At 37.6% G+C, this 25,691-nt stretch overlaps 1 protein-coding gene across 1 annotated transcript in view; it reads right to left on the bottom strand.

The window, feature by feature from the left end:
• ctnna2 (catenin alpha 2) overlaps positions 1-25,691 on the bottom strand; it is a 406,153-nt gene that overhangs the window by 30,123 nt on the left and 350,339 nt on the right. The window contains exons 14-15 of the mRNA XM_015372952.1: positions 14,876-14,989; positions 4,443-4,624 (exon numbers count right to left, since the gene is read on the bottom strand). Coding sequence (XP_015228438.1) covers positions 4,443-4,624; positions 14,876-14,989 — 296 coding nt within the window. The remainder of the gene's footprint in view (positions 1-4,442; positions 4,625-14,875; positions 14,990-25,691) is intronic.

The raw sequence follows: 25,691 nt of genomic DNA on the forward strand, positions 1-25,691 counted from the left end.
TATATATATATATATATACACCAATAACGCTCTGGGACATCTATTCACAGAGCTGTATTGGCAAAGCAGGACACAAAAAAGCTGTATTTTTTCCTTCTTTCATCTAAGCCAACTGTCCTTAGGGTTGCCAAAACTTGAAAATAATCTAAAATGAGACCTGGAAAAGTCCATCTGATCTGTATCACATCTTTTCAAAGTTCTGCTAGGATGCGGAGGATTCAAGGATCTTGAAGTTGCTTTAGATCGAGTAGACTTCAACCACTCTGAGCTGTTATTCTAGGCATTGAAATACTGTTGGGATCAGCTGGGCTCTGATAAGTAGCTGTGCCAATTGTCGCCAAATTTCTGAGCCACGGTATTGCTGGCAGCTTGCCTACCTTTCTGTTAATGTCTGTTCATGGCTACAGTACTGGAATTCTATTCAGGCTCAAACAGGACTATGTAAAGGCAATCAGGGCAGATTTCCGGTGTATATCACCTTATTTTATGTTTATCAAATGGTTTTTGGTCCTTTTGTATGGGTATATGACATGACTATTTCCCTTTGATTAACTGATTTTAGAGATTCAGCTCACAAAAAAAAGAACTGCCTCTACCAAGACAGTCCCATTTCTTGTGAAAAAAACAAATCTGGAATTTAAATCAATGACCTTTTGAAACCAACCGACTGTGCTAATGACTGCCTCATGACTTCCCAAAGAGTTGAAAATATACTCAGTTTAAGTGATACAAAGACGGATTCTGTTCTTATTAGGTGACCTCTGAAAGCAAATACTATCACTAGATAATTTATTATAACTTATAACAAGGTATCAGAGTTAAGGGGTCTTAATAGATCTGCATATAATTCTTTAATTTGTTTATGGTTCTGTAAATGCTCTTGAGGCACGGCATGTTGAGTTACTGTGTAACTGTGACCACTGAGGCAAATTATGTGTGATGTGGGATTCTTGTTCAGTCATAGGCTAAATCTGCGTTGCGTGTCCTGATGCCAAACTGACTAAGTGGGGTTAACAACAAGTAATAATGGTGCCGTCATAGCACTACAGGCAGAGACACTCATGACTACTCAGCTCCCTGATTTCTAATTATGGATTTTATTTATTTATATATTTTTCTTGTCCTATGGTTTTAATTGGAGGAATTAATCAAACCCAATTTACTGGGTCAGCAAGTATCAGATATTTTTGGGGGTATTTTCCTCATAATCGAGCTTAGGTTGAAGATATTTGATATATTTCTGCTAGATTTAAAGTGGAAGCACATTATTACACTTTGAACCTTTTAGTTTTGTTAAAAGTGCAAACTTCATAATATTCTTTGGAGATTTTATGAGATGTACACTGCAGATTAATGTTGGAAATATTGTAAAAGTTATTCTTTACTTACTGTAATTACAACTTTTAGTCTTCTGTCCTTTTTCCTCCTTCATTTTTATCATGTTTGGCTATTCTTATTTGAAAAATCTCAAGCAAAGTCTGAATCTTATTAAGAAACACATCAACACATCATGACCTTCTCACTGCCACGTTTTACTGTGGGAGTGAGAAAGTCAATAATATATATTGGTATATAGTCAAGTACTTCAGTTATCTTTACATTATCATGGTAGCTTATAGCGTTATTAACTTTATAATTTTCTATGTGGACAATGTTATTGTTCAAAGTGTTTATAAAGACAGCTGTTCTGAGTTTGTCAGGAATGTATTAATAGACTATTGCTTATGTTTAAGGGATTAGGGAAATGCTTATTTGAATTTCTCTCACTGCCTGTGCAGACTGCTGGGTCCCAGAACTCACCACCGCAAAGAACAGAGCCTCGTTTTTATCATTATATAGATGATGTCAGGACTCCTGTCTTTGTGTTTGTGTTTCTGTGTTTGTCTCCCTTCGTCCACCAGGAGGCGCCTGGTTCTGGTCCGCCTCCTCACACACCTGCTGATGGTTTTCTCGTTAAACTGAGTGTTCTTAAGTTGCTGACTGCCACTACCTCGACGCCAGAGTGTTTGCCAGTTTTGGATACTCTAGCCAAGCTGAGTTTTTGTCAAACTGAGTTTAACTTCGTTTTTGTCTTTGCCTCTCGACGGGAAGTCATCCTGCAAACTGGATTTCTGGGACCTCCACTCCCTGGAAGGATCAAATGAGCTTCAAACTGAGCTTGGGTTCAAACAGGAGGTTTGGATCCACTTTCCCCAAGAGATNGTTTGAGCTCTCCACTACGACCCCTTCAAGTACCACAGGAAATCTGAGTGGCAGTCAGTTTCTCCATTCACCAACTAATAACCGCATTCTGGGTAAACCCTGTTCCGCCCTCCACCGAATCAGACAGACACTGGAACCAAGGCACACAGACAGGAGTCAAGGATTCAACAACTTCTCTGGAAACGTGAGTCGGCAACCAAATCCTCTTCTCCAAGTTCACGAGTCAAATTCCCCACTGAGCCTGAACTAACCACTGTGTCTTCCCCTCTTCCGGTTGAGCAGTGTTCAGAGTAACACTTCTCCCTCTGTTTAACCTCTTCAAGAAAACCCGTCAAACCTTTTCCCTGGTCTCTCTGTTCGGTTTTCTGCATTTGGGTCTGAACTATGTAAAATCATGACAGATGACCTGAGTTGGGCTTAGATTTTTGTTTAGAATTTTGTTTTCTAACTTTCATTTTTAAATCCTTCTTAAAATTTCATTTTCATTTTGCTTTACCCCTTCCATTTACTTTTTTCGTGACCTTGCTTATCCCTGAGCACACTGAAAACCAGCTGAACCAATCATAGTGGAGCCTCGGATGTAACGAGCTCTCTAATTGGTCATTTTGTTAACTAAATGTGGCAGTGTGTTTCTCTTGAAAATGCTTTTCAAATATGATTTTAATTTGCCTGATATAAATCTTAAAGGGGTCATAAAATGTAAAACCGTGTTTACATTGTCATAGATGAATAATGATAGTTCAATGGGTGAAATGGACGTACAGAGAAGTTCTAACCCAATCGACACCACCTTTCTCTGTAAATCTCACAATTTTAAACTTCCACCATAACACAGGCGAAATTAAAACAAGGGGGGGGTGGCTGCTGGGCCGCTGACTGGACTGAACCGGGCATTCGAACCAAGCAATTAGCTTCGGGGCTGGTCCAGAGCCAGTCAGGGACGGAGCGACCAAACCCGAACCGGTGACGGTATCCTTCCACCCACCTACCTTACCGGAAGCACGGGCAGCGGCTACCGTCACCGGGTCGGGTTCGGCCGCTCCGTCCCTGCTGGCTCCCTCCCCCCGTACGCCGGAGTTCCTGGACCAGCCCCGGAGCTCATGGCTCGGTTCTGCTGCACTGTAGTTGACCAAAATCCCAGACGATTTCAAAATTCCAACCGAACATTTTTTTAGGTATGAAAAGTAGGACATGTCCGGGAAAAAGAGGACGTCTGGTTACCCTACCATATCAACAATTTGATGTTTCAGTGAGTGAGTGCTTGTTGCTATGATGCGTCTTTGCCCAGCAGCTTCGCTCGTTGTAAACCAACCAATCAGCGCACAGCTCATCTAAATATTCATGAGCATACCATTAAAGGAGGAAAACCTGTCGTTTCATTCTGGGGCTCTTAACCAGGCCTACATTAGGGCGCATAGAACAGCCAATATGCCATTTTCAGCACAACCAATGTTACACACCCTATTCAGAGACCTTAAGGACCAGCACCAAATACCCTATATAATAGTTCTATGACCCCTTTAAATTTGTAAAGGCTATTTTTACTCTTTCAGTGATTCTAGGACCTTTATAAAAGAAAAGCTTATCTTTCTTTAAGAAATGTGTGAATTCTGAAACAGAAAATAAACATATTTGCAGCTTAATTATGTTTTTTTAAAACCAGTTGACATTCATTATGTACCCAGGATTTAATCTCATGTCTTACCTATTGAAAGCAAAGATCAAATACACTACACCAAAGATAGACTGAATGCTTGGGCCAAAAAATGATATAATTCTACAAACTTTAAGAGTTAGCCCTTATATATTAGCTTCCACTGTTCATTTATAGGTTAATAGTTATTAATTTAGGGAAAAAAGGCCTTCCTTAAATTATGACATTTCTAGTTAAGAGAAGTTAAGAAAAGTTCCCTAACTAACCCAAAAAATAAAAGTAAAATGTATATTTTGCCTAAATCATTTTTTTCAGTGCTGAACAGGGCTAGAAAAAAACACAAATAAATACTTGAACAAATATTTAGGTTCAGTAAAAAAAAGCTTTAGGAATTTACATGATTCAACAAAGTAAACTGCAATATTTGTAAAATCCCAAACTGCCACCTTCATAGTGTGTACCAAAATCTTACTTTTTAAAATACATTTATATGAAAAATACATCTAAATATATGAAATACATTTCTATCACGCCCCCTACTTCTAAATATTTCATGATGACCAATTTTAATTTAGGCTGTGATTACCTGGTGAAGTCTGTCATCTCCATCATGATCATACACATCTGCTTGGCCAGCACAATGATGTCATTGCCATTGTCGTCCCACTTGGCCACTTCTGCATCAAGCTTGCACTTCTCTTGTCTGAAGCTCTCCACCTGCTCTGCAATCTTTGCTTTCTCCTCCTGGGGAAGCTGTGCCATGATGGCCTGTAGACAACAAATCAAAACTGTCAGAGGTGGTAGAGGAAACGTTGGAAAGTTTAGAAAAGAAAATTGTAGCTTTGTGTCAGCCATAACTGAGGAGAAGAAAAATAGAGGTAGAGACATTAGATAAAACTGGAGAAAAAATTGGAACACAACTTAAGAAAACAGAGATAGATCACTGGAATTTGAGAGCCTACTAAAGCTAAGGCCGGTTTTTTACTTTAAGATACTGCAAAACTACAAACTTAAACATTAATTTTCTAGTCTTGCCCTTAAAGAACACTTTCAAATAATGTTCTTGACTTTGTATTTAATGACCAGACCTTTTCAAAACCCTTGACATCTTATACCCATAAAAGCAAATCCATTTTTGCCATCAGTTCTTTCCCAGCTATGAAAATACATTTCCTCTCTTAGCAGCCTTTGGGGGCAGGTCTAAAACGGCATAAATCTTGTGGCGAGGTCACAAGCGCAGTTAGGACCTAGTATTATTTGGAAGATAAATGTATAATTACCTAGCCTCTAAGACCAGGGAATGAATAATGTATTTCTTCAACATTATGTCAGTGAGGTGAGGTGGAAGGAAGAGTAACCTGGTTTCCATTAGGTCGATTATATTGACTCAAGAGGCATAGATTGAAAATGAGCACATTGAAAAAAAGGCCTAAATTCACTGTTAGTTTTTCCAACTTCCCTATTATTCATTTCTATCTGCATTCCATAGAATTTATAACTTCTTTGAATGCATTAAAAACACCTCCTCCTCACCCCTTTGGCCTACTCCCTTGAAATATACAGTGTGCACGTGTGCACTATTACTATGCACTCATTAGAAGATGCATCAGGAAAATAAAAAAAAACTAAGACAATAAAAAATTGAAAAACGGACAGACATAGAAAGGCTTAGAGACCCAGCTTTCTCATCAAAAATAGAACTGAAACTTCACTTTTTGATAAAGCTTACTCATAGTGTATGAGGTATTCCTAAGCTAGCTGTATAGAATGGTATAGAATCAGAATCAAGTTTATTGCCAAGTAGGTTTACACTTACAAGGAATTTGACTTGGTATTGATGGTGCAGACAAATTAAATAAATATACAGAATACAGAATCTATATAGTATATAGCTATGTACTATATACTGTACACAGTAGATTGTGTTAATGTAACAAAGGAGGTCTGGAGATGCTATGTTGGTGTGGCTTCTAGGTCCTGAACGGGGGAGGGAGAGAGGCAGTGTCAGTCAACTTTTCTTGAGGTGTGAGGTTTTGGTCCTGATGGACTGTAGCCTCCTGCCAAAGGGAAGTGACTGTAATAGTTTGTGGCTGGGGTGCGTGGGATCAGCCAGAACCTTCCCAGGCTTAGGTTGCTGAAAGATAAGGCCCTGCTGAAACATATGGACCACTTTTCTTAATTTTGCTTCATTTTACTCATATTCTCCAACTCTGCATTATTTCTTAGTACAAAACCCAACTTCATGTTCTCTCTTATTTTTCTTATTGTAGTTTGATCTGGCCTTGTGATCTGTCGGTCTGTGACACCATACTGGAAGGAGGCATTTGTTGGGCAGCAAGCATTAACAACCTTCTTTCCAGCTGATAGAGTTGGGCCTTTTTTCAGTGCTTTGTCCTATTTCTCTAGTGGATATAGCTATGGGCTCATATTTTAACGTGACTAACACTATGTGCTCTCTTTAGCCCCTTTTGACATAAAAACATTAAGAGCTCATTTGTTTAACTCTTACTTTTCTGGACTATGAAGCTAGTTTACCACAATATTTTCTAACAGAAGGTTTTAATGAATGAGGGCTCCTCTGTTCCTTTTTATGTAGGCTTTTTGAACTACCCTGTCGGCCTTGGGAGAAGGCCGCTCACACAGACCCTGGTTCTGCTGGCGTTTTTTTTTTTTGCTAAAAGGGAGTTGTATTTCTCTTCGCTGTTGCTGCATACATGCTTCATGCAAGAGATTGCTGCAGTCAATCACACAATGCAAGTGAATTACTCCATGTTTATCCAGAGGGAGCAAATCCTCCAGGGTCAATGACTCAATGCAATCAGCTATGTTTCCTGAAATAAATAACTTATAACTAATATGTCTGTGTGACTTGATTATCTCTGTAAAATGCCTTGAGATTACATGTGTTGTCAAATGGCGCTATGTAAATAAACTGAATTGAATTGAATTAACATGTGGGGATAAGTTTAGGTCTTCTCATAGCACTCTTAGAGTGGCAATGCAAGGCATTCATGGTTGGTATTTAAAAAGAAAAATGCTTGGCATAAACAAACAAGCTAAAGTAGCCCCCTCAAGCCCAGTGTAGATTTCCTCTGCTTCTCGTGCCAGGACACACGAACAACACCATGGAGGCAAATCCAATTAAACAGCATGTGGGGTGAGAACACTGCCCTCATTTAAAACAAATACCAAGTTAATATGTATTTTAGCTGCACAGCAAGGATTAAACAATTTAAATACATATTAAATTTTAGCAGTCACACATATATATCATCACTACAAGTATGTGAACATGCATTGGTTATTTTCTTTTTGTTTCAGGATCTAGGGCAGACCAACTTTAATTAATTTAATCTATAACTGAACATATAGAATATCTGAATTCCATTTACATGTTAAATCCCCAGCTATAGATTATCTTGATACTTAGATAAATCCCTAAAGTGATTTATATTGGAGTCTATTTTTTTTTTTTTTTTTTTTTATAAACAGTATAAACTAGGAAAGGAAAAAAACAAAAAACAAATAATTGTTCCATGAGGTAATGGCTGGGTTTAGTTTGCTTTTGCTTGTCTTTTTTTAGTCACTTGTGTATTGCTAAGGAACGCGTCGATCGGTCAAGAGTATTTTTTAAATTGGTCAGAAACACTGTGCTGATCCAACGCAGCAGTTAATTGGCTCACCACAAGCCTCTCCAAGATCTTAGTAGTAAACAGACACTTGGAAATGGCTCTGTAACAGGGATGGCAACTCCAGACCTTGAAGACTGTTGACCAGCAACCTAAAGATGTGTCCTTGTTCAAGCATACTTTGATTAAATGTCTAAAGTACATCTTCAGCATGCAAGTTCTCCTGAGTCCTGGTAATTATCTTAATATTTGATTCAGTTAACTTGAAGCAGGGGCACCCACATCTAAAAGTGTCAGGACACATGCTTGAGAACTGGAGCTGCCCATCCCTGGTCTATAACAATCAAAGTAAGAGGATCTAAATATCTGTTTTCAGAATGCAGGGAGTTGAAAAAACTTTACGTGAAGGTGCATGGTTTGGGATGTTTTCCAAGTAACTATTAATGGGACTTAAATGAAAACATCTTCAGAGGAGGACTTGCAGTTAGACTTGGGATCATTGTTCTTCTGCAAACCCGAAGGGACCTTGTGCTTGAAATCCTAAAATGCGGGATGGAGAGTCTTTGCCAGACAGTAGAATTCATCTGTCCATCAATTACGGCAAGTTATCTAGGCCCTGCAACAACACAGCAAAGCAGCTTAGATTTACAACAGATATAGTGGGACACAGCCTCCAAAAAGTTTAGCTCTTTGGAAGTTCCCCTTTTGGGTCCACATAAAATCTTCTCATCAGAAGTCTTCGAGACCATTAAGTTTTTTATTTTTTTTTTTGAAAAATGTGAAATAGACCATCTGTTTTGGCCTATAATGAGGTCTGCAGAGCCTTAGATGTTGATCAGGTTTTTCTATATGTCTGGATAGTACTCAAGGAGTAATTTTGCTAGGTCAGACTTTACTGGAAAGTTTTATCCCTGTTCCATGTTTTCTCTTTTGATGGCTAATGATTCTGTAGTATTGTTTGCTGGAGTTGAAGAGGTTTAGAAATTACTTGGTTATCATTTTCCAGACTGACCTATGCAAATTACTTTGCTCGTTCAGACTCCGGAATATAGCCTAATTCATATCACAAAGACTCTTAATTTAACTGGTCAGACAATAAATATCTGTAGTTAACATCTAATGTTTTGACTTTATCTTTCAAGGGGCATCAGTATTTTATGCATTTTAGGGACAGTTTGGTTGGGATTCCTTTTTCCTTCAGAAAATAAAGTTATTATTAAAGTATTGAATTCTGTATTTCCTCTCATTAACTGATATTAATGTTTGTTTTATGATCTGGGGGGATCACTCGCCTAGGATGTGTCAGACTTGCCCTTAGGCACATCACTTTACCCGGTGATGGTAAAAGAAATATATTTACTTTTCTATTTCCATCGAAAACCCTTTTTAACACCGTGTTCCTGTGGAAACAACAAAACCAATTTCTGCCCACTGACTCTTTAAGGCTTCTTGGTCTCTCAGCTTGAAGTGTTGGCATGCCAGTGGCACCCTGGGGTGTGGTTTGATGATTACATACTCATGTCCAGTGTGGCCAAAAATATAATATAAACAAAGCTGTTCAGTAATTGCAGCCTAATCAACAGGAGCTCTGTGGTGACATTCATCAGGATCGCCTGACTTCAGGACTGTAGGGTGGCCATTAACATATTTGCTTTTTTATACTTCCTGTCCCCAACTGTTAAAGCCATAAATTATTCACTCAAGTCTATAATTACTTTAAAGTGTGTACAGCTGGTATCTTAGATTTGACCATGTGTGATTTTTCTTAATGCCAATGTTCTGAGTCACAGTGAAAATGTAAACAGAGATTTATTAATAATTCTATGTGTGGCTAATTCTCTGAGTAGAATAAAATCTTCCCCACAATCTTTGTACTAAAGAAACACATTAAGTCAGGGCAGAGTGCTCTTTCACATAAGTGAAAGAGTATAAAGTCTTTGGGAGAAATATAGAAAATTCCCTGTCCAAAAAATAGGTCTGGGGGTGTCGGGTAGGGGAGTAAGGGATTTGGTTAGTATAGCAATTCACTTCTAAAATAGTGTGACAAAATAGAGCATGTCAGGGAGGAAGGCAGAGAAAGGGTTGTGAACACAAAGGAAAGCTGCACAGCAGAGGGGTAAACACATGAGCCAATTGGGACGTCAGAGGAGCGCAGCAAGGGTCTTGGTGCTGCACCCACCCCCCTCCTCTCAGCCACCTTCCCCAGCAGCTCTCTAGAATTCACTTATCCCCAAATCCCTTCCCCTTCTTTACTGATAACAACAAGGAGCAAGCCTTGGGAGCTTAACACAGTGGCAAATCCAGCCGAGGGAGAGCGGCGCCAATACACTAGGCGACTAGGCTACGTCTGCTGGGATTAGAGCGCTTTCTGGGTTTCTTCACCAAGTGCTGCATTTTGAAATGACTTTAATTTGTTTCATTTGAAATAAACTGCCCAGACACTCAGGTTCAATTTTATGGATGACCTATCAGCAAGGTTATCCAATCACAGTGTTTAGAGATGTTTACAGTGTGTTGACTTCCTATAAATCATCCATGGCATGTCTCACAAGTGGGGATTTTATTTAACCTCATGCACAAAAGCAAACTACAAAGTGGAGACATTTTTAAGAAGATTTAAGCTCCTAAAAAAGCCTTTAGCCTGATTTAGATGTTAGTTAAGACGAGAGAAAAAATAGTGAAGCTGAGAGTAGAACTGAGACATCACACAGACATCCTTTGTCTTTTATCTGCAGTCTGGATAGGTTTGGCGGGATCACAACTGTAAACCTCAATGTGCTCATGTCAGCTCCTATGGAGAAAATGGATTACCCCCCTTGTCTGTTGAGAAAGAAGACAGTGCACCAGTGTGGACTTGGCATGACCGTAAGAGGACAGCAAGCTTATCCTAACACCACACACTGGAGCAGATTGTACAACTCAACACTGGTGTAGAAAAAAAAAAACATACCTTTTATGGATATGTTTGCCTTGTGCATGTCCTAAATTTTAATCTCAGAAGCCATGACACTGTTGGCTGGTAGAAAAACAGTGCTGAGAAATACTGTCAGTGTGCCAGATACTCCGTTCACTAAAGGACTATTTAAAAAAAAGTTGACCATCTAGGCACAAAATATCTATTTATCTTATACTAACATATCTGCAACATGTGTTAATACTTATCTGCTCTGTATTACTGTTAAAAGTCATGAGAAAGGGGACACTTTGCCTTTTCAAACTGTTCACGAATAGAGCTGCCCACTCACAGCTTAGTTGAGTGCCAGAAAAACTAGTTAACAGTTTGGTGCTGTAAAGCTCCTTTGTATACAAGTGTTGGTGCATCTTAGCTCAGATGGCCCTGCAATGTAACACTGCAGGAGCCCTAGTGGGAGTATAAATACAACAAACTAAAGTACTTCTCACCCAGAATCCCCACAGTCTTTTTGGAGGAAGCCAAAACATGGGTCTGTTCTTCCTGTTTATTACGCAATATCATCTTAAAAATTATATATCCATTTAAGTTAATTATATATCCAAGTTAACAAGAGGAGGACTCCTCCATAGTTTGTCATCTTTCAACCACAAAGTCAGTGTAATTGGGGGATATTTAATAAGCTGATTTTATAATATACAAATGTATGTAATGTTTATTAAACCAGGTATGTCTCATTGAAATTACAAATCTCAATGAGACATTGAAAAAAAAATACCAAAAAAATAAAAAAATTAAAGTTACAGATATAAAAAAACATTAAAAACCAAAGGTCAAACAGCATAATATTAAACTCCAAAATAGAATCCAGCAAAGCTAAATGCACCAGGGAGCTTTATCACAGATCCTTCCTCCCAGCAGCTGTAAGGCTTTATAATATCACTGTTACCAACAACCTCAATAGGTTTTTATATTGATGCTGATTTCTGCAGTTTCCTTCTTTATTCACTTAAATAACATGCTGCTATTATTTTTGCAAGTCTCTGGTGTTGCTATTTTCACATATCCATTACTGTAAAAATGTCCACAGTTGTACATTGGTTATTTTTTATTCAGATGCACAGTATTTATATTGTAAATGCATTGTACAGTACAGTATTTTATTTGTTTTTTGTTTTTTTTTTCAAACTCTGTCACTTAATCTGTTATCTCTATATACTTTTAAGTTTCATATTTGTTTTACAGCATTTGCTATAATCTTTTGCTACTGTAACAACGCAATTTCCCCATTGTGGGACAACAAAGGTATTTTCTAATCTATTCTAGCCAATTCACTACAGACGTCCCCTAATTAGAAAACTATGTCTTTGAGACTCTGTTTATATACTGTGGTTTGTTGGAGATCACTTCTTCTGGATGGACAAGAAAGATGTAGCAGTTATATGCAGCAGATGATCTGTCTCCATCCTCTTACCCGGAGACAGAAGAAATGTGGGATGAAAGGTTCTGAGGAGGAGGCCATCAGCCCTTAGCTGTCCTGGTTTCTCTGAGACAGTGGCTCGGAGTTTCTGATTGGCTGTTCCCTCCTCCCACACACATTAGTTCTTGAGGGGACTGTCAATAAATATCTGCATAAAACACTCTTGATAGGAAAACATTCATAAATTTTATGTCTTGTGACCCTTAGACACAAAATGAATGCCAAATCATCATTTTAAGATTAAGCATGCTCTTTTTTGTCCAGTTTCAATGCATTTTCTACACTTATTAAATTTTTTTCCCCTCAAAATTAATGGGAGTTTTTAATAGCTTTCAGGTCATGTGACTGACTAACAAAAAATAATGTCAAATTATTAGACAGGACTGGAGAGATGATGCAGACTTGTTTTTATCCAATTATAATGCATTTTTGTAAACATTTATAAAACTTAAAGGAAAAGTCCGGTCATATTCAGAATTCAAACTTCTGAAAGTACTTTAAATCAGAATTTATTACGTACCATTCAATAAATTAGTGTGTTTTTAATTAAGAGTAATTTTAATTTGAGTGTGCTTTACCAGAGACATCCATGTTTGTCAAAGAACACTACTGCCACCTACCAGTTTGTGACATCACAGTGCGGAATCGGCTGTTGATCAAGTCCCAGTGCTGTATCTGGTGTTTGTCACAACGTGCAGAATGTTGGCTACATATTTTTTCTCTGGCCAGAATTTCGATGGGAAATCTTTCTTCTTCAAGGTGGCAATCCAACGACAAACCCGTGGGGGATCATGAATCGGGAAGGTGAAATAACTACGTTTTTTTTTTTCACTTTCACCCAATGTATTACAACGTCTAACTGCCATGCACGTACGCATTTTCAGTTTAACTATAGCTCTAACAAATTCAATGGTGAAGTCCTCTCGAAAACTTAAATAATTGTTGTTGGAGGGGTGTCTAGTGGCTCCCATTGATTCTGCTTGTAAAGCGGGGAGAATTGTGCTCGGCTTACCACAACGTGACGTCATTGCCGGAAGTGTCAGCAGTGAGGTGTTTCCATATTTGGGCAAAATTGGCCTGTCCCTGACTCGGTGATCAAAAAGAAAATTATTATTGTAATTTTTTTAATGATTAAGTATAAATTCATTAAATCAACGCAAACAAATTAGTTTTAGGTATAGATAATGATCCATTTATTATTCCTTGCTGACGGACTTTTCCTTTAATTGGTGATTTATTCTCATTATCCATTATAAGAAAAGTATTTCATATATTGCTAGTTCCTTAGTGAAAAAGGAGGAGTGAGTCAACAGAGAGCAGCTGCCCAGGTCAGAGAGGAAGTCAGTTCACCCTTGATGAGGTCGTATCCCCGGCTAGGATAATAGCAAAAAATCAGATGCAGGGTGCAAGACAGGTGGTTTTAGACACAAAAGCAAAATTTCAATAGATCTGCAGTAAATTGCTAAAATAACGCCTGCAGCATGTAGACTCACGATTTAGGGGTGCATAATAAAAGATAACGAAATAGTAAAAGAACCTCTAAAAGATTGGTACTGTATATCCTTACCTTTTCTATAAGAGCTAATGGCTTAACATACCACCCGGTGCTTTCTCTCAAACAAGTTTTGCTGACTGAACTTTAGCAAGTGTGACAATTGATAGATAAAAAAAAAAAAAAAAGTTTTTCTGTTCTGTAGAATAAAAAAAATATTTTTATATAAAAGTTAACTTTTAAAACAGTTAACCGTTCTTACAGAAGTGGATATTCTAGTTGGCACATCCCTGGATCACTCTTTAATGTTAAAAGGAACTACTAAAAAGTGTAAAAATCTTAAGTACAGAGTCAACATGCCTTTGCAGACAAAATACTTAAACGGGGGCATGAAACCCAGTTTGTAGATTAAATTGGGTCAGGCACACTGAAAGCACAGTGAAAGTCCTAAAATGTGCATAACTGAAATCCTAAGAGTGTGCATGTCTTATTAAACTATTGTTGCAATGGTTAGAAGTAAAACAAATAAAACATTCTTACCCATTTTATTTCAATAAAACACGAAAACTGTAGCAATAAAAATGTTTTAGTAAAGCAAAAACACAGAGGAGCTTTTTTTAAGGATGACCAATGGATTTGGTGGTAAAGGTGTTAAATTACTGAGGTAGTTTGCTGACAATTCTCCAATGAACAAGTTTAAACATCATGACATTATTGCTCCTAATGGCTCCTTGAGGAAGAATAGGTTGCCTTCCACTCATGTACAGAGATTTTTCAAACACAGGAAAAAAAAAGGTATCATTAAGGAGGTAGCAGCTCCACATTAGAGGCATTTAGCTAAAACAGGATTCTGATTTGATTGGATTTATTTCTCAGCTTTTAGTGAATTACCCCCTATGTTTGCAGGCTGTACAGAGACCTTGCCGGGGCCACAGGGAGTGATATTGAGCCAAGTCACACTTCTGTCTTCCACAATCCATTCAAAATGCAGCACACCGCTAGAGACTGTGTGTTGCTGGAGGGAAGCAGGGACTGATACCCTCTTAATGTCCTTTAAGCTGGGCCCAAGTGAAAAATTGCTAATGTGCAACAAAGCCCAGCCCTGGCGATCACGACTGAGGCTTTGGCACAGGTCTGTGTCCCATTATGAGGGGCATCTGAGGGGAAGTTGGTAATTAATTCTTTGTTTGTGGTTTGCAATTTTACACCTTCAAACCCTGAACATAGCTGATATGGAATAATGGTGCTGTTAGAATCAGTTAAATGCTCTAAAAGTGATGAAAGGTGGATGGCCTCATTCATCGACTGCTAGAAAATGACCAACATTTCTTAAGAAAAACACCTGAGCTGTAAATAATAGCTTTTCAAAAATAAAATAATTATTCAAGGTTGCTATTACTTTATCGAAGCAAAATACATAGACGTTTTCCTGTTCTTGTTTGTTAAAAGTTTGTTAATTTGGGGGACTTTTGAAAAGGAGAACAGAAGGAAGTGATCGCCCACTTACCCGAGCGCTCTGACCGGCAATAAGCTGGTCATCTTCAGTCTGGACACTAGTCCTGCTGCGAGTGTCATAGTCCTCCTGCTCAAAGTCCGAGTCATCCTCCAACTCCTCTGGTGTCTGTAGGAAGCATAAAACCAAATTAGAGAAACAAACAAATCAAACTTATGGAAAAAAGCATTTCCGCCATAAAAACTGCAGTTTTCCTTTGAACATAAGTATCATTCTTACAGTTTTGTATTCTGCATACAATATTTAAAATGTGCCTTTTCGATATACAAGCATAAATATGCCTTATAAGCTTATCCCTACACATAAATGGTAAAAACAGCAAGAAAAATTGAAAAAAAGTGTAAAAAATGAAATGTAGAGTAATGCTGATGCAGTTTTTATTGCACACACACACACACACACACACACACACACACACACACACACACACACACACATATATATATATATATGTGTGTGTGTGTGTGTGTCTGTTAATGGTACTCATTTTATAGTTGCTGTTATCTCTGTTGGGGAGTTCTCTTTTTAGTATATCAGTTATAAAATTATTCGCATGTCTGCCAGGTATATGGAAAAACAGTAGTGAAGGAATTCTGAAGATTATGTAATGTTTCTAAAGTAGTGGGAATTAGCCCTAGAGGAATAAGAAAAAAGGAATCTTTAGCAAAGCATAATAGGCTAAGCTGCCTCTATTTCACAAGACATTTGGGATTGTAAACACACGACTACACTATATCAAAAGACTTTGGAATTAGGGGTATGCAACATTCTCCTCATTATTTTTATCGATATTTTTCAAATAGAAAAAACTATATTCTTATGAATCATCTGAAATACGGTAGCTTTCACATTATGCTACACATTAAACAAAATAATTAACATGGTTGTCAGTCCCTAACTATTCATATTGTTAAAAAGAGACATAAAACAAAATGTATACAAAAAAAAAAAAAAAAGGCATGGCTTTTAGGTCTCAAACACCCCGTATTCTTAATTGCTTTTATTTGATTGTTATTAAATTAAAATTTCTTTAAATGATGCTTGCATTTCAAAACACATAACAGATATAACAGCAGTGGCTGAAGAGGTGATGAAAATCATACCTGCAAAGTACTCTGAACCAAACCATTTAGGTACTTAAAATAGATCTAACTTGAGAGCTGAAAAAAAAAAAAACTGTGCAAAACTAAGGGGAATTTTTAGCCTGTATCAAGGCAGTATTTTTCTTTGTTCTCATATGCTGAGAAAAACTGAAAGAAGTCCTAAACTAAGCATGTCTCAGCTAGGATCACCAATAAAAGAGGAAAAAGAATCATCATTGCATTGAAAATCTAGCTGCTAATTATTTATTTCCACAATCTTCAGGCCGTAGGTCACAGCATCAGACATCCCAAGTTCCAAAACCTAATTTCAGGGAGATGCTTACCCGCTCCGTGCCCCATACATACACACTGTTTAATAACTACCTGTAATTTCTTAAACACAAAACAGAACAGTATTGGTCTTTTATTTTCAATTTTCAATACTTTCAATCTTGTAGTCTTGAACCTGGTTGTTTTTCATGGGACTTCAGCATACAGTGCACCTCACCACGGTGTAATCATTCCTCACCATGGCTGGTTCTAAAAAGGGGCCAACAGGGGCCAGTGCCCCTGTAGATCATGTCCTGACCCCTGTTATGGCCCCTGTACTGAAGACATAATACTTACAAGAAATTCTACAGTAATGATGATCTGCGCTGGAACAGACATGGTTACTGATAGGTCCTTTGGATCTGCTTCATTCTTTTCTTTACAAATTCTGTTTTACTAATTATTCAAAAAACAAAAAGGTGATTGCTTCAGTGGTATTGAGATTGGATCCCAGTTTTCATCTGCTAAATGTTTTTTTTTCACAACAAATAAAAAAAATGCTCTAATTTTTACAGATAAGTTTAACAGTTTTTCTTGAGTTCTAATTCAAATTTTATATAAAACAGTAGTTTTAACTTAAATGAAGTCAAAAAATGTAAAATTCCTAAAGTATAAATGTATATTGACCTAATAAGAACTAGAATTTTTATTGAGCCTAATTAAAAAGAAATTTCACTTCATGCAGCTCTCTTCATATATTTGAATGCCTTGCCCTGTTTTTTATTTCATGCTTTTCTGTGCCTCCATGAAAACATGCTGTCCCCCTCCTGGCCACCAGGTACATTTGGTCTAGATCCACCTCTGTTCCTCACCTTCCCTATTGGATATACTTTAGTATATTCTGGTGTAAAATTAATCTGATATTTTAATTTTTTACTTGAGGATTCAACTTCTGCCATTTCACAGGATGCACAGCTTTGAGTGGTAAGTAGGTGACTGTCAGAGAGTAACCCAGAGAAACTTATCGGACTGATCCAATCAGCTCTATGACAACCAGTCGCCTGGAATGCTGGTTGAACAGAGCATCGCTTTGGACAGATACACTGCACAGGTTTCACCAGCAACCTCCTCCACACACCCCGCGCTCTCTTGTTGTTTGCGCAATCAAAGTAGTTCTTATCTGCACATGGTGCACAAATTATTGTACTGCCTGCACGCTCTCACTCACATTAAAAAACATCACCTCATATAGTCTAAAATGCGGGATAATTTATCCGACTCGCGGGCATCCGTGACGAACTACCTATATCAGGGGGACCCCCGGAACTTCCGGGAGACTTTCGATGTCTGCAGCATAAGCACAGCTACGGTCTATGTATCAGAAATATTCCTTAATTTCTTTTGTTGCCACAGTGGGTGCTGTTTCTTCTCTCATAGAAAGTAGTGAGAACAGGTAGAAGTGTGTTAAGTTGAGGCACAACTTGCAGGGCTGCTAGATGAATGATTTCTGGTGCTCGGATCTCCAGCAGTTCTATATAAATTATCAAGTGTTTCTCACCCTGAGTTGCTCTCTTTCATTCCTCTTTTGGACACTACTCCCAGTTGAAGGATGACAACATAAACAAGGCAGGTTAGCTTAGCTACCTGTTAGTAATTCTGGGGAGCAGTAACAATCTCTCGTATATTAATGCAACAAACAACCTCATTTTTCAGGGGGATTTGGTGTCAGATGTGGATTCATTTGTGTCAAGTGCTTTTTTTATGAGCTGTCCCAGGCATGGACTTTCTAGCATACATTTTTTTTTTTCAAATTTGTATGCTTTTGGTACTATTAGTCCACCCCCTGTCCAAAGTGAGGGTAGCTAAAACTGAAAAACCTAGTATGTTACTGACCTACACTGAACAACAGATGCACCTTTGACTTTATTGCATTGAAATTAAGAACAGATCTTCAACTTAATCATATTTTTGTCATAAATCTCCAAAGCTCAAAGTATTTCTCTATGATTTTAAGAGAGAAACATAAAGCAGTACATTATATAAAAGTAGAAGCCAACTTTTTCGTTTTTCTTACACAATAGCATTGAACATCCATTTTCATGTTCAACCAAAGGTATTCAATTAGCCGTGGATTTAAGCTGTAGTCCAATGTGTTAGAAAGACTTTGCCCTTCTAACATATGAATTTGCTTTGACCTCTCCTGTCTAGTGACATTATTTTACTGAGCCTTGTTGCAGAACATATAGCCTGTAACAGTATTTTCCTATACAATTGCCATATATTTAAGAAGTCCTTAAACAACAACAACAAAAAAAAGCATGATGATATAAATGACGATATAAATCTATTGAGACCAGCTGACTTTGGCCAGCATTGCACAAAATTAGCATTGAGGGCGAAATTCTCCCAATATCATTCTTTTAAAATTATTCAGGCAAACTTAGTTTAGCAATCCTGTTTTGGTGTAAAAAAGGACTTCTAAAAAGTTGTTGTTCTTGTCACTCTTCTATCAAGAGCAGATTGATAGAATGCTGCCAACTGGTTATCCTGTTTTCTGACCTGAGATGTGGAACTTTGCAGATACTTCAGACTGACCCTGAAAAACTCCTTTCTGAATGATGCTTTACTTGCATAGTTTGGGTAGACAGCCGTGTCTGTTTTGGTTAGCTGTTGCTCCACACACTACATTTGTTGACAAATGATTTAACAGTGAGCTGCAAAAAGCCAAGGACTATGCTTAAAAACCCTTCTTAAATTTTTTTACAACTTCATCCTTTACCTGTTTGGTTTATACCTTCATAATCTTCATGTTTCTAGAAAATTCTGAGGCCGTCACAGGTCAACTGACAACATGTTAGGCTTAAGTATGTCGAGATTGGATTATCAATTATGCAGCAGTACTTTTTTTCAATCTGAAAAAACTCACATGGAGAGAAAAGACAATTAGAAGAAATTCATTGATACAATTACTTGGTCTTTGGTGCTCAGACCTCGGCAGGAAACATAGCGCTGAATTTTGATAGATATGGATGAACAGGAGCAAAGAATAGGGCTGTTTCCCACCCAGGCCTGAAACTGGTGGAGGAGTGGAGATAGATGAAGTTGGTCAGTCTGTAGACTGCTGGTTAGCGAGACGGTATGCTGAGCTTTATGGGGAGATCCAATGGATTATGTGAGCTGATACTAGAGCTACACTGAGGTACCTGGAAGATGGAAGTCCAGTTTGGATGACACAGGTTAAGAGAACCTGTCCATGATGAGCAGCATGAAGCCTGAGTGGAGAGGAAAAACTCCCCATTGGGAAGAAACCTCTGGCAGAACCAGGCTCAACATGGAATGCAGTAAGAGTCCGGGAGTAATAATACTCTGATACCTGCGCACTAGGTAGCAGGCAAGTTGCGGATCGGGGGCCTTTTAAAATGAACTTTGGATGCTAATTAGCTTTCATGGAGGCGTGGTTCAAAGCTGATTGGCTGTGTCATAGGCGAATGAAGGCGAATAATCAGTTTATTCAGTTGAACGTCCGCCTAGGCTCCATCTAACTAACAAGATTACTTCTAAATTGGGTACACTAGATTTTATTTAAGGGTACAGAGCGGAGGATGGTGAGCATTTAAAAATGCCAAATTTTTCAGAATTTGTAAAACATTTAAATAATTCCTCTTTACATAAATGTAGTGTTCACTGTGTGTTGGACTATTTTATTTTGTGAAATCTAAATGAAATACAATGACGTTTCTAATTTTAAAGTGACAAAACATGAAATACATCCTAGAAGGTATGAATATTCTTAATAGGAACAAGTTTCTTCTGAGAAAAGTCGACGCATTTAAGCTTTTTTCTATTTATATATTTAAACACAGTGACATTTTCTTGTGAAATGTTCAACATCAACTAAGAGCATCTTTCTCAAGATCTGTTTATGAGAATGAAAGAAAAGTATGAAACAGTAGGGGACTGCTATTTTTCCATTTAGTGTCTGGTCGGTGTGATTCCTGTAGGAGTTCATGTACAAACAAACAGCTTCAAGCAAACTTTGCCTCTATCTCTGCATGCCATGCTGGCTTTGAAGGTAAAGCGGCCAGCCAAAAATCTTTTGGTCTGTTTTTTAGGCTTGCTAATATCTCCAAGCCCCTGATGTCATTGTGGGATTTGGAAATTATGTTGTTTATCTCGATCTACTGCACTCTATTCTAGGCACTAGATGTTGTTCAGCTCATACACTGGTCTTCTTTTGCCAGGGGGTAAAAAAGCAACGGCTAAGGGTGTAGAGAATATTAACACCCTCCCAGTGCATCACTTGGTTTCACTCGGGAGATGTCAAAATGGTTTTGAAAGTCCTAACACAGTTGCCTTTCCTAATGGGATTTTAAAAATATGGAGTGGTGACCAGCTGTTTTTACTTGCATGGGTAAACCAAGTTTTGGGTAAATAATAAACAAAGAAAAATAAATATTTCTGTATTCCCACAATGTTTCGTTTATGACCCAAAGCAGCTCCAATTTATTCAGTATAATGGACAATTTTAAATCAATCTTTAATATATACTTCAAAGGAGCTTTGTCCACAAATGCCTATTTGTGAAGTGTCCTGAGTAAAAAAGGAAGAATTTGGAAGAATCATCTGGAGTGAAAGTAGAGATGAAAAAAAATACACTCAAATGTTGATTTTTTGCAGAATGAGCAAGTTCAAGAAGAAATCATTGTGGTCTAAATTAGTGTTTTGAAGGTTTTAAAACACTGTGTTTAAATCAAGCCTGTTTTCGGCACAAACCTAGGCAGAATGGTGTTACATACTACTAAAGAGAAGAGGCTACTAAAGAGGATCTGTAAAGATGCATTGACACCAAACTCAAAACAAAAGCTGGAGTCCAGACTTTTGGAATCTCTGCTTTCATTGGATCTTTCTGAAGTCAAACTGATTTTCCTTCATCATTGTTGAGGTTATATCATAGATTGATCAGGTTTTGAAAATCAGCAGAGGAAACTCCTTAATTTCTCACAGCTCTGACTAGACCTACCGTATGGTGCTTTTGCACCAATCGCTTGCTGGGCATCAAAACGCTGAAATGCTGAAACTTGGATGCTGGGTCAAAAGCTGGTGGAGATGCTTTGACACTTTGAAACTCTGGATGCTCTGGCTCTCTTTATGCTCTGTTCTATCATTGCAAGCTAGTGAGGAGCTCTGCTTTATTTGCTCAAAACATCATATGTGCAGTCAGTAATTCAGGATAGGGATCCTATAAAATATTCTATTATAGTTCAGAGTGACAGACCCCCCACATACCAGTGGGAGACATCAATGGGACTCACCAGTGAAAGCTCTCTGAAGCCGGCCATTTTGCCAGTCTGCCATTTGTTTTTAAGGTTTGTGGTAAAATATCTTCAAGTACCAGAATATAAAATGTTATATTGTCTATCAGCAGGTTTGAACATTTTCAGTTAATTAAGATATTTATAAGCTGTTTCATTGCAGTTCATTAAAGCCTAGCATACAGTTCCACGATTTTTTGCCCTTTTCAGACTGACTTTCCAGTCGTGTAAAAATTTTTCGATATGCCCGACTTTCAGCCTGATCATGCGTCGTGCGTAATGTAGAGTACAGGTGGTAACGAGAGGTGATCAGCCTCTCACGACCACCTCCCAATCAGGAAACTTGATTTCGGGAGAAAATCAAACATGTTTGAGAAAAATCAAACATGTTTGATTTTCAGTCGATCGTCATCAGCAAATCGCTAAGTGACCATGCACAAACAAGGATTCTTCTTCTTCTTGCTCTCAGATGAAAACACAAAAGCATGGCGGGATGCAAGTGAAATGGAGTTCTTTCTGTAAAATTGACATACCGTATTAATCACGTTTGCTCAGCCATGTCTTTGTCCAAATGCATCATCGCCTTTTCTTTTTAGGGCTTTCAGCGCACAAAATTCCACAAATTGCTAAGGCAGCGCTTTTCACTCTAGTGAGCTTGATATTCCTCTTCTACTCATTTGGCTTCCCGATAGACAAGTCTATCTGTACCCTACGGTTTCGTTGTATAGTGTGAGCTAAATTCGTACAGAGTATGCCCAGCTTAAGAGAACGTTTTAGAGGGGTAATAATATTCAGTGCTCTCTCTTCTCTTTGTTCATACCAATCAATTCTTTGGTCTTTTTAAAACCTGTGGAGTTTATACATTTTTGCAGAAGCAATCACAGCTTACATGTAGTGCCTTTCCTTTGGAAAACTCCTGGATTAGCTTTTCTGATGGGTTGACGCTCAGATTTCTGAACTGTAACGTGAAACGGTCGAGGATTCTAATGCTGGGACACACCACTCCCAATGCTTGGATGTGTCGCAAGGATTGCTTGATATTGTCAACAATAGACTTTGGATGAAAATCAGATCCTTTGACACTAAGAATGCATTCACTGTGAATGCACCATTAGATCTATTCTCTTGCTGGAATTCATTTGGATGTGAGCTAAATGGTTTGTTGTAATATTAGTGTGCGTGGACATAAGTTAATCTTTAATTCTTAATGTAAAATGATTCAGAGTTGGAAGAAAATAAACCCATCATGAAAAGATAAAATACATTAGTCAGTGGCATGTATTTTGTTTCATAATTACAGCCTATTATGGATTTGTACCTTGGCACAGTTGCTTCACGCACAAGTATTATGTATGATGACAGTGTGATATATAAAAATGAAAATCTTTGCAATAAAAATTCTAACTACATTATGGTAAGTGCAGTTATACCTTATCCAAAGATGTGGTAGATAATTGCTCTGCATTTTCACAGAAGCAACGTGACACATGGCCTGACAAAAGTGATACTTACTCATACATTAAAACTGTGAAAGAATCCAGCCCCCTTATTTGCTTCAATGAGGTCACAGTGTGACGCAGCAAAGGTGCCAACTTGGAGTGCCAGTTACCAAGGAAACAGGGCACTCATCTAAATGTGATGATGGGATGATGGCGTTATTTGCCTTATGGTCACTCCAACAGAGGATTTAACTATTATGGATATCGCAATAATTGTACAAGCAAGTGAAACTGCTGCTTTCATGTTCTAAAGCCCTGAGAACTATTGGAAAAATATTTAAACTCAAACAAAATAAAAGTTATTACTTAATCCCATCCTAGCAAACCTTTCCAGTTATAAAAGAGAATTGGTTTGAATGTGTGAGGGGAGTATTAGCATTCTTTAAACCTTTCATTTAAACGGATTAGACAGATTTATATCTCATTTTGTATACAGGAGTGTATGCAAGAAGAAATTTTGTTTAAATCAGCTCTATGCTTATCATGGTTATCTTGTTATAACCACAAACACACTGACATATTTTTTGAGGAATTTTGCTTACTACAGTAACACAGAGCTTTCCAGGCTTATGAATCGACTTTAAAGTGCCTTGGGATAACATATGTTGTGAATTAGGGCAAAATAAAATGTTACAGTGGGGGAAATAAGTATTTGATCCCTTGCTGATTTTGCAGGTTTGCCCACTTACAAAGAATGAAATGATCTATAATTTTAATCATATGTACATTCTAACAGTGAAAGACAGAATCCCAAAGAAAATTCCAGAAAATCACATCATATGAATTTATTAAAATTGATAACCATCCTCCATGGTGTTTGTTTTTCTTGCTTCTGTATAGCAAGAAGCAGAATAGTGACTTATGTCAGGTATTAAGGACATTCAGGTCAGATGGATGCGACCTGGCCGTTCAGACACAGGTCGCATTTAAAAAGATCAGATTCATGTCAGATCCAGGACCACATAGCCAAGCGGTCTGGGTTGGATTGGAAAAAATCTGATCTGTGTTGTTCAGACTGCCATGAAAAGATCAGATCCAGGTCGTGTATGGGCAAAAAAAATCGGATTTGGGTCACTTCAGACTGCAGTGTGAACATAGCCTTTGTCTTTTTGAGTGGTCTGACTCCTCTTTCTCTTGTTAGCTTAGTAGGTTTGCAGTTTTTCCATAATTTTTACATTTTGGATGATTTGATTTGAACTGTGCTCCATTTAATAAAATATCAAAAACCTTTTCTGTGTTTCATTCGCAATAAAATGTACTAAAAAATTCAAACAATCAAATAGGACATTTCAACTATACTACTCCCAGAATGAGTTGGAAAGTCAGTCCATACTTGACTTCCTTATTCAGGATGCTTCTACTTTCATCAAAAGTAGTTAAACTTTACAACACTGACTGTTTTTGGCGGTCCTTTATCATTTATGTAAAATTTCATCAGATGTACATGTACAGAACTAGTTATAGAGTTTGTAAGAAATTATGTTTTAAAATGGTTTATATTTGTAATAGTGCCTGCGGTTTCCATTAGTAAACAATGAAGAATCTAAGTGTTCACATTTTGGAACCTGAAACATTGTCCCTGTTACGTCATAAGCCATAATATTGAATTTGGACATAGAGGACCAAGGTCCTGGCTGGCTAACTTTAAACAAAGTTGGAGTCTTCTCATTGCCTTGTTACAATGAGAAGACGCTCCCACAGAAACATTCAATTCTGCCCCCTACTGTACTTGGGGACAAAGGCATCACCTCACAGAGTCATAGAGACACATCAGGGAGAAGAAGACATTGGAGTTAATTCCTCAACCCCTGTTTATGTAGTCTGAAAACCTCCTTTGATTTTAATTGTGAATTGCTGTGAACACATTCAAACTGTTTTAAATCAGTTAACAGCCAATTAAATGTTATTCGAATTTCTTCAAGGTAACATTCGGTTCTCAACCATAAAATCCATAACAAACTGTGATACCATTGCATCATTTTATTGATGATGGTTTTCAACCATTTTCTTTGGGTCCATAGTATTATTAATTAATTCATTCATTCATTCATTAAATAATTAAAGTTGTGAATTTATTCTATATGTTTGCAGATTTAACTGTTTGACCATGATTTGAGCTTGAATCACACTTTCTTTTGTTATCCTAACACCCAGTCAGTTGGGGTTGTGTGTTCACAGAACAATACATAAAAGTCAGAGGGTCATTTAATTAAATACCATCCACCAACTTCTGAAGCAGATTGCAGTGCATTTTATTTGTGTCTCGTATTCCCTTGTTTATTTGTCTAAGGTAGGTTGAATGTAAACACACTTCAAGCATTTATTGTTGAATAAATTTTTATTTCCACAATGATGCAAAAACTTTCTGGTTTTGTATCCAGAGGTTTTTGTTTGTAACATGAAAAAATTTCCAAAAATAAGGGTATCAATGCCTCTGCAAGGCACTGTAGGCTGGGCCATTTGACATAATGTATTTGTATCTGTTTACCTTTTGCAGCACTACCAGATTACATTGTTTTACTAACATGAACATATTTGGGTAGGTCTCAGATAGCTTGTTTTCTAAAAGTTTAATTCTAAGGATAGATTCTTCCCTAAGCCATTTATTTATATATACACATACACACACACACACACACACACACAC

The sequence above is a fragment of the Cyprinodon variegatus genome, unplaced genomic scaffold, assembly GCF_000732505.1.
Source record: "Cyprinodon variegatus isolate N-32 unplaced genomic scaffold, C_variegatus-1.0 Scaffold78, whole genome shotgun sequence".
Taxonomy (NCBI): domain Eukaryota; kingdom Metazoa; phylum Chordata; class Actinopteri; order Cyprinodontiformes; family Cyprinodontidae; genus Cyprinodon; species Cyprinodon variegatus.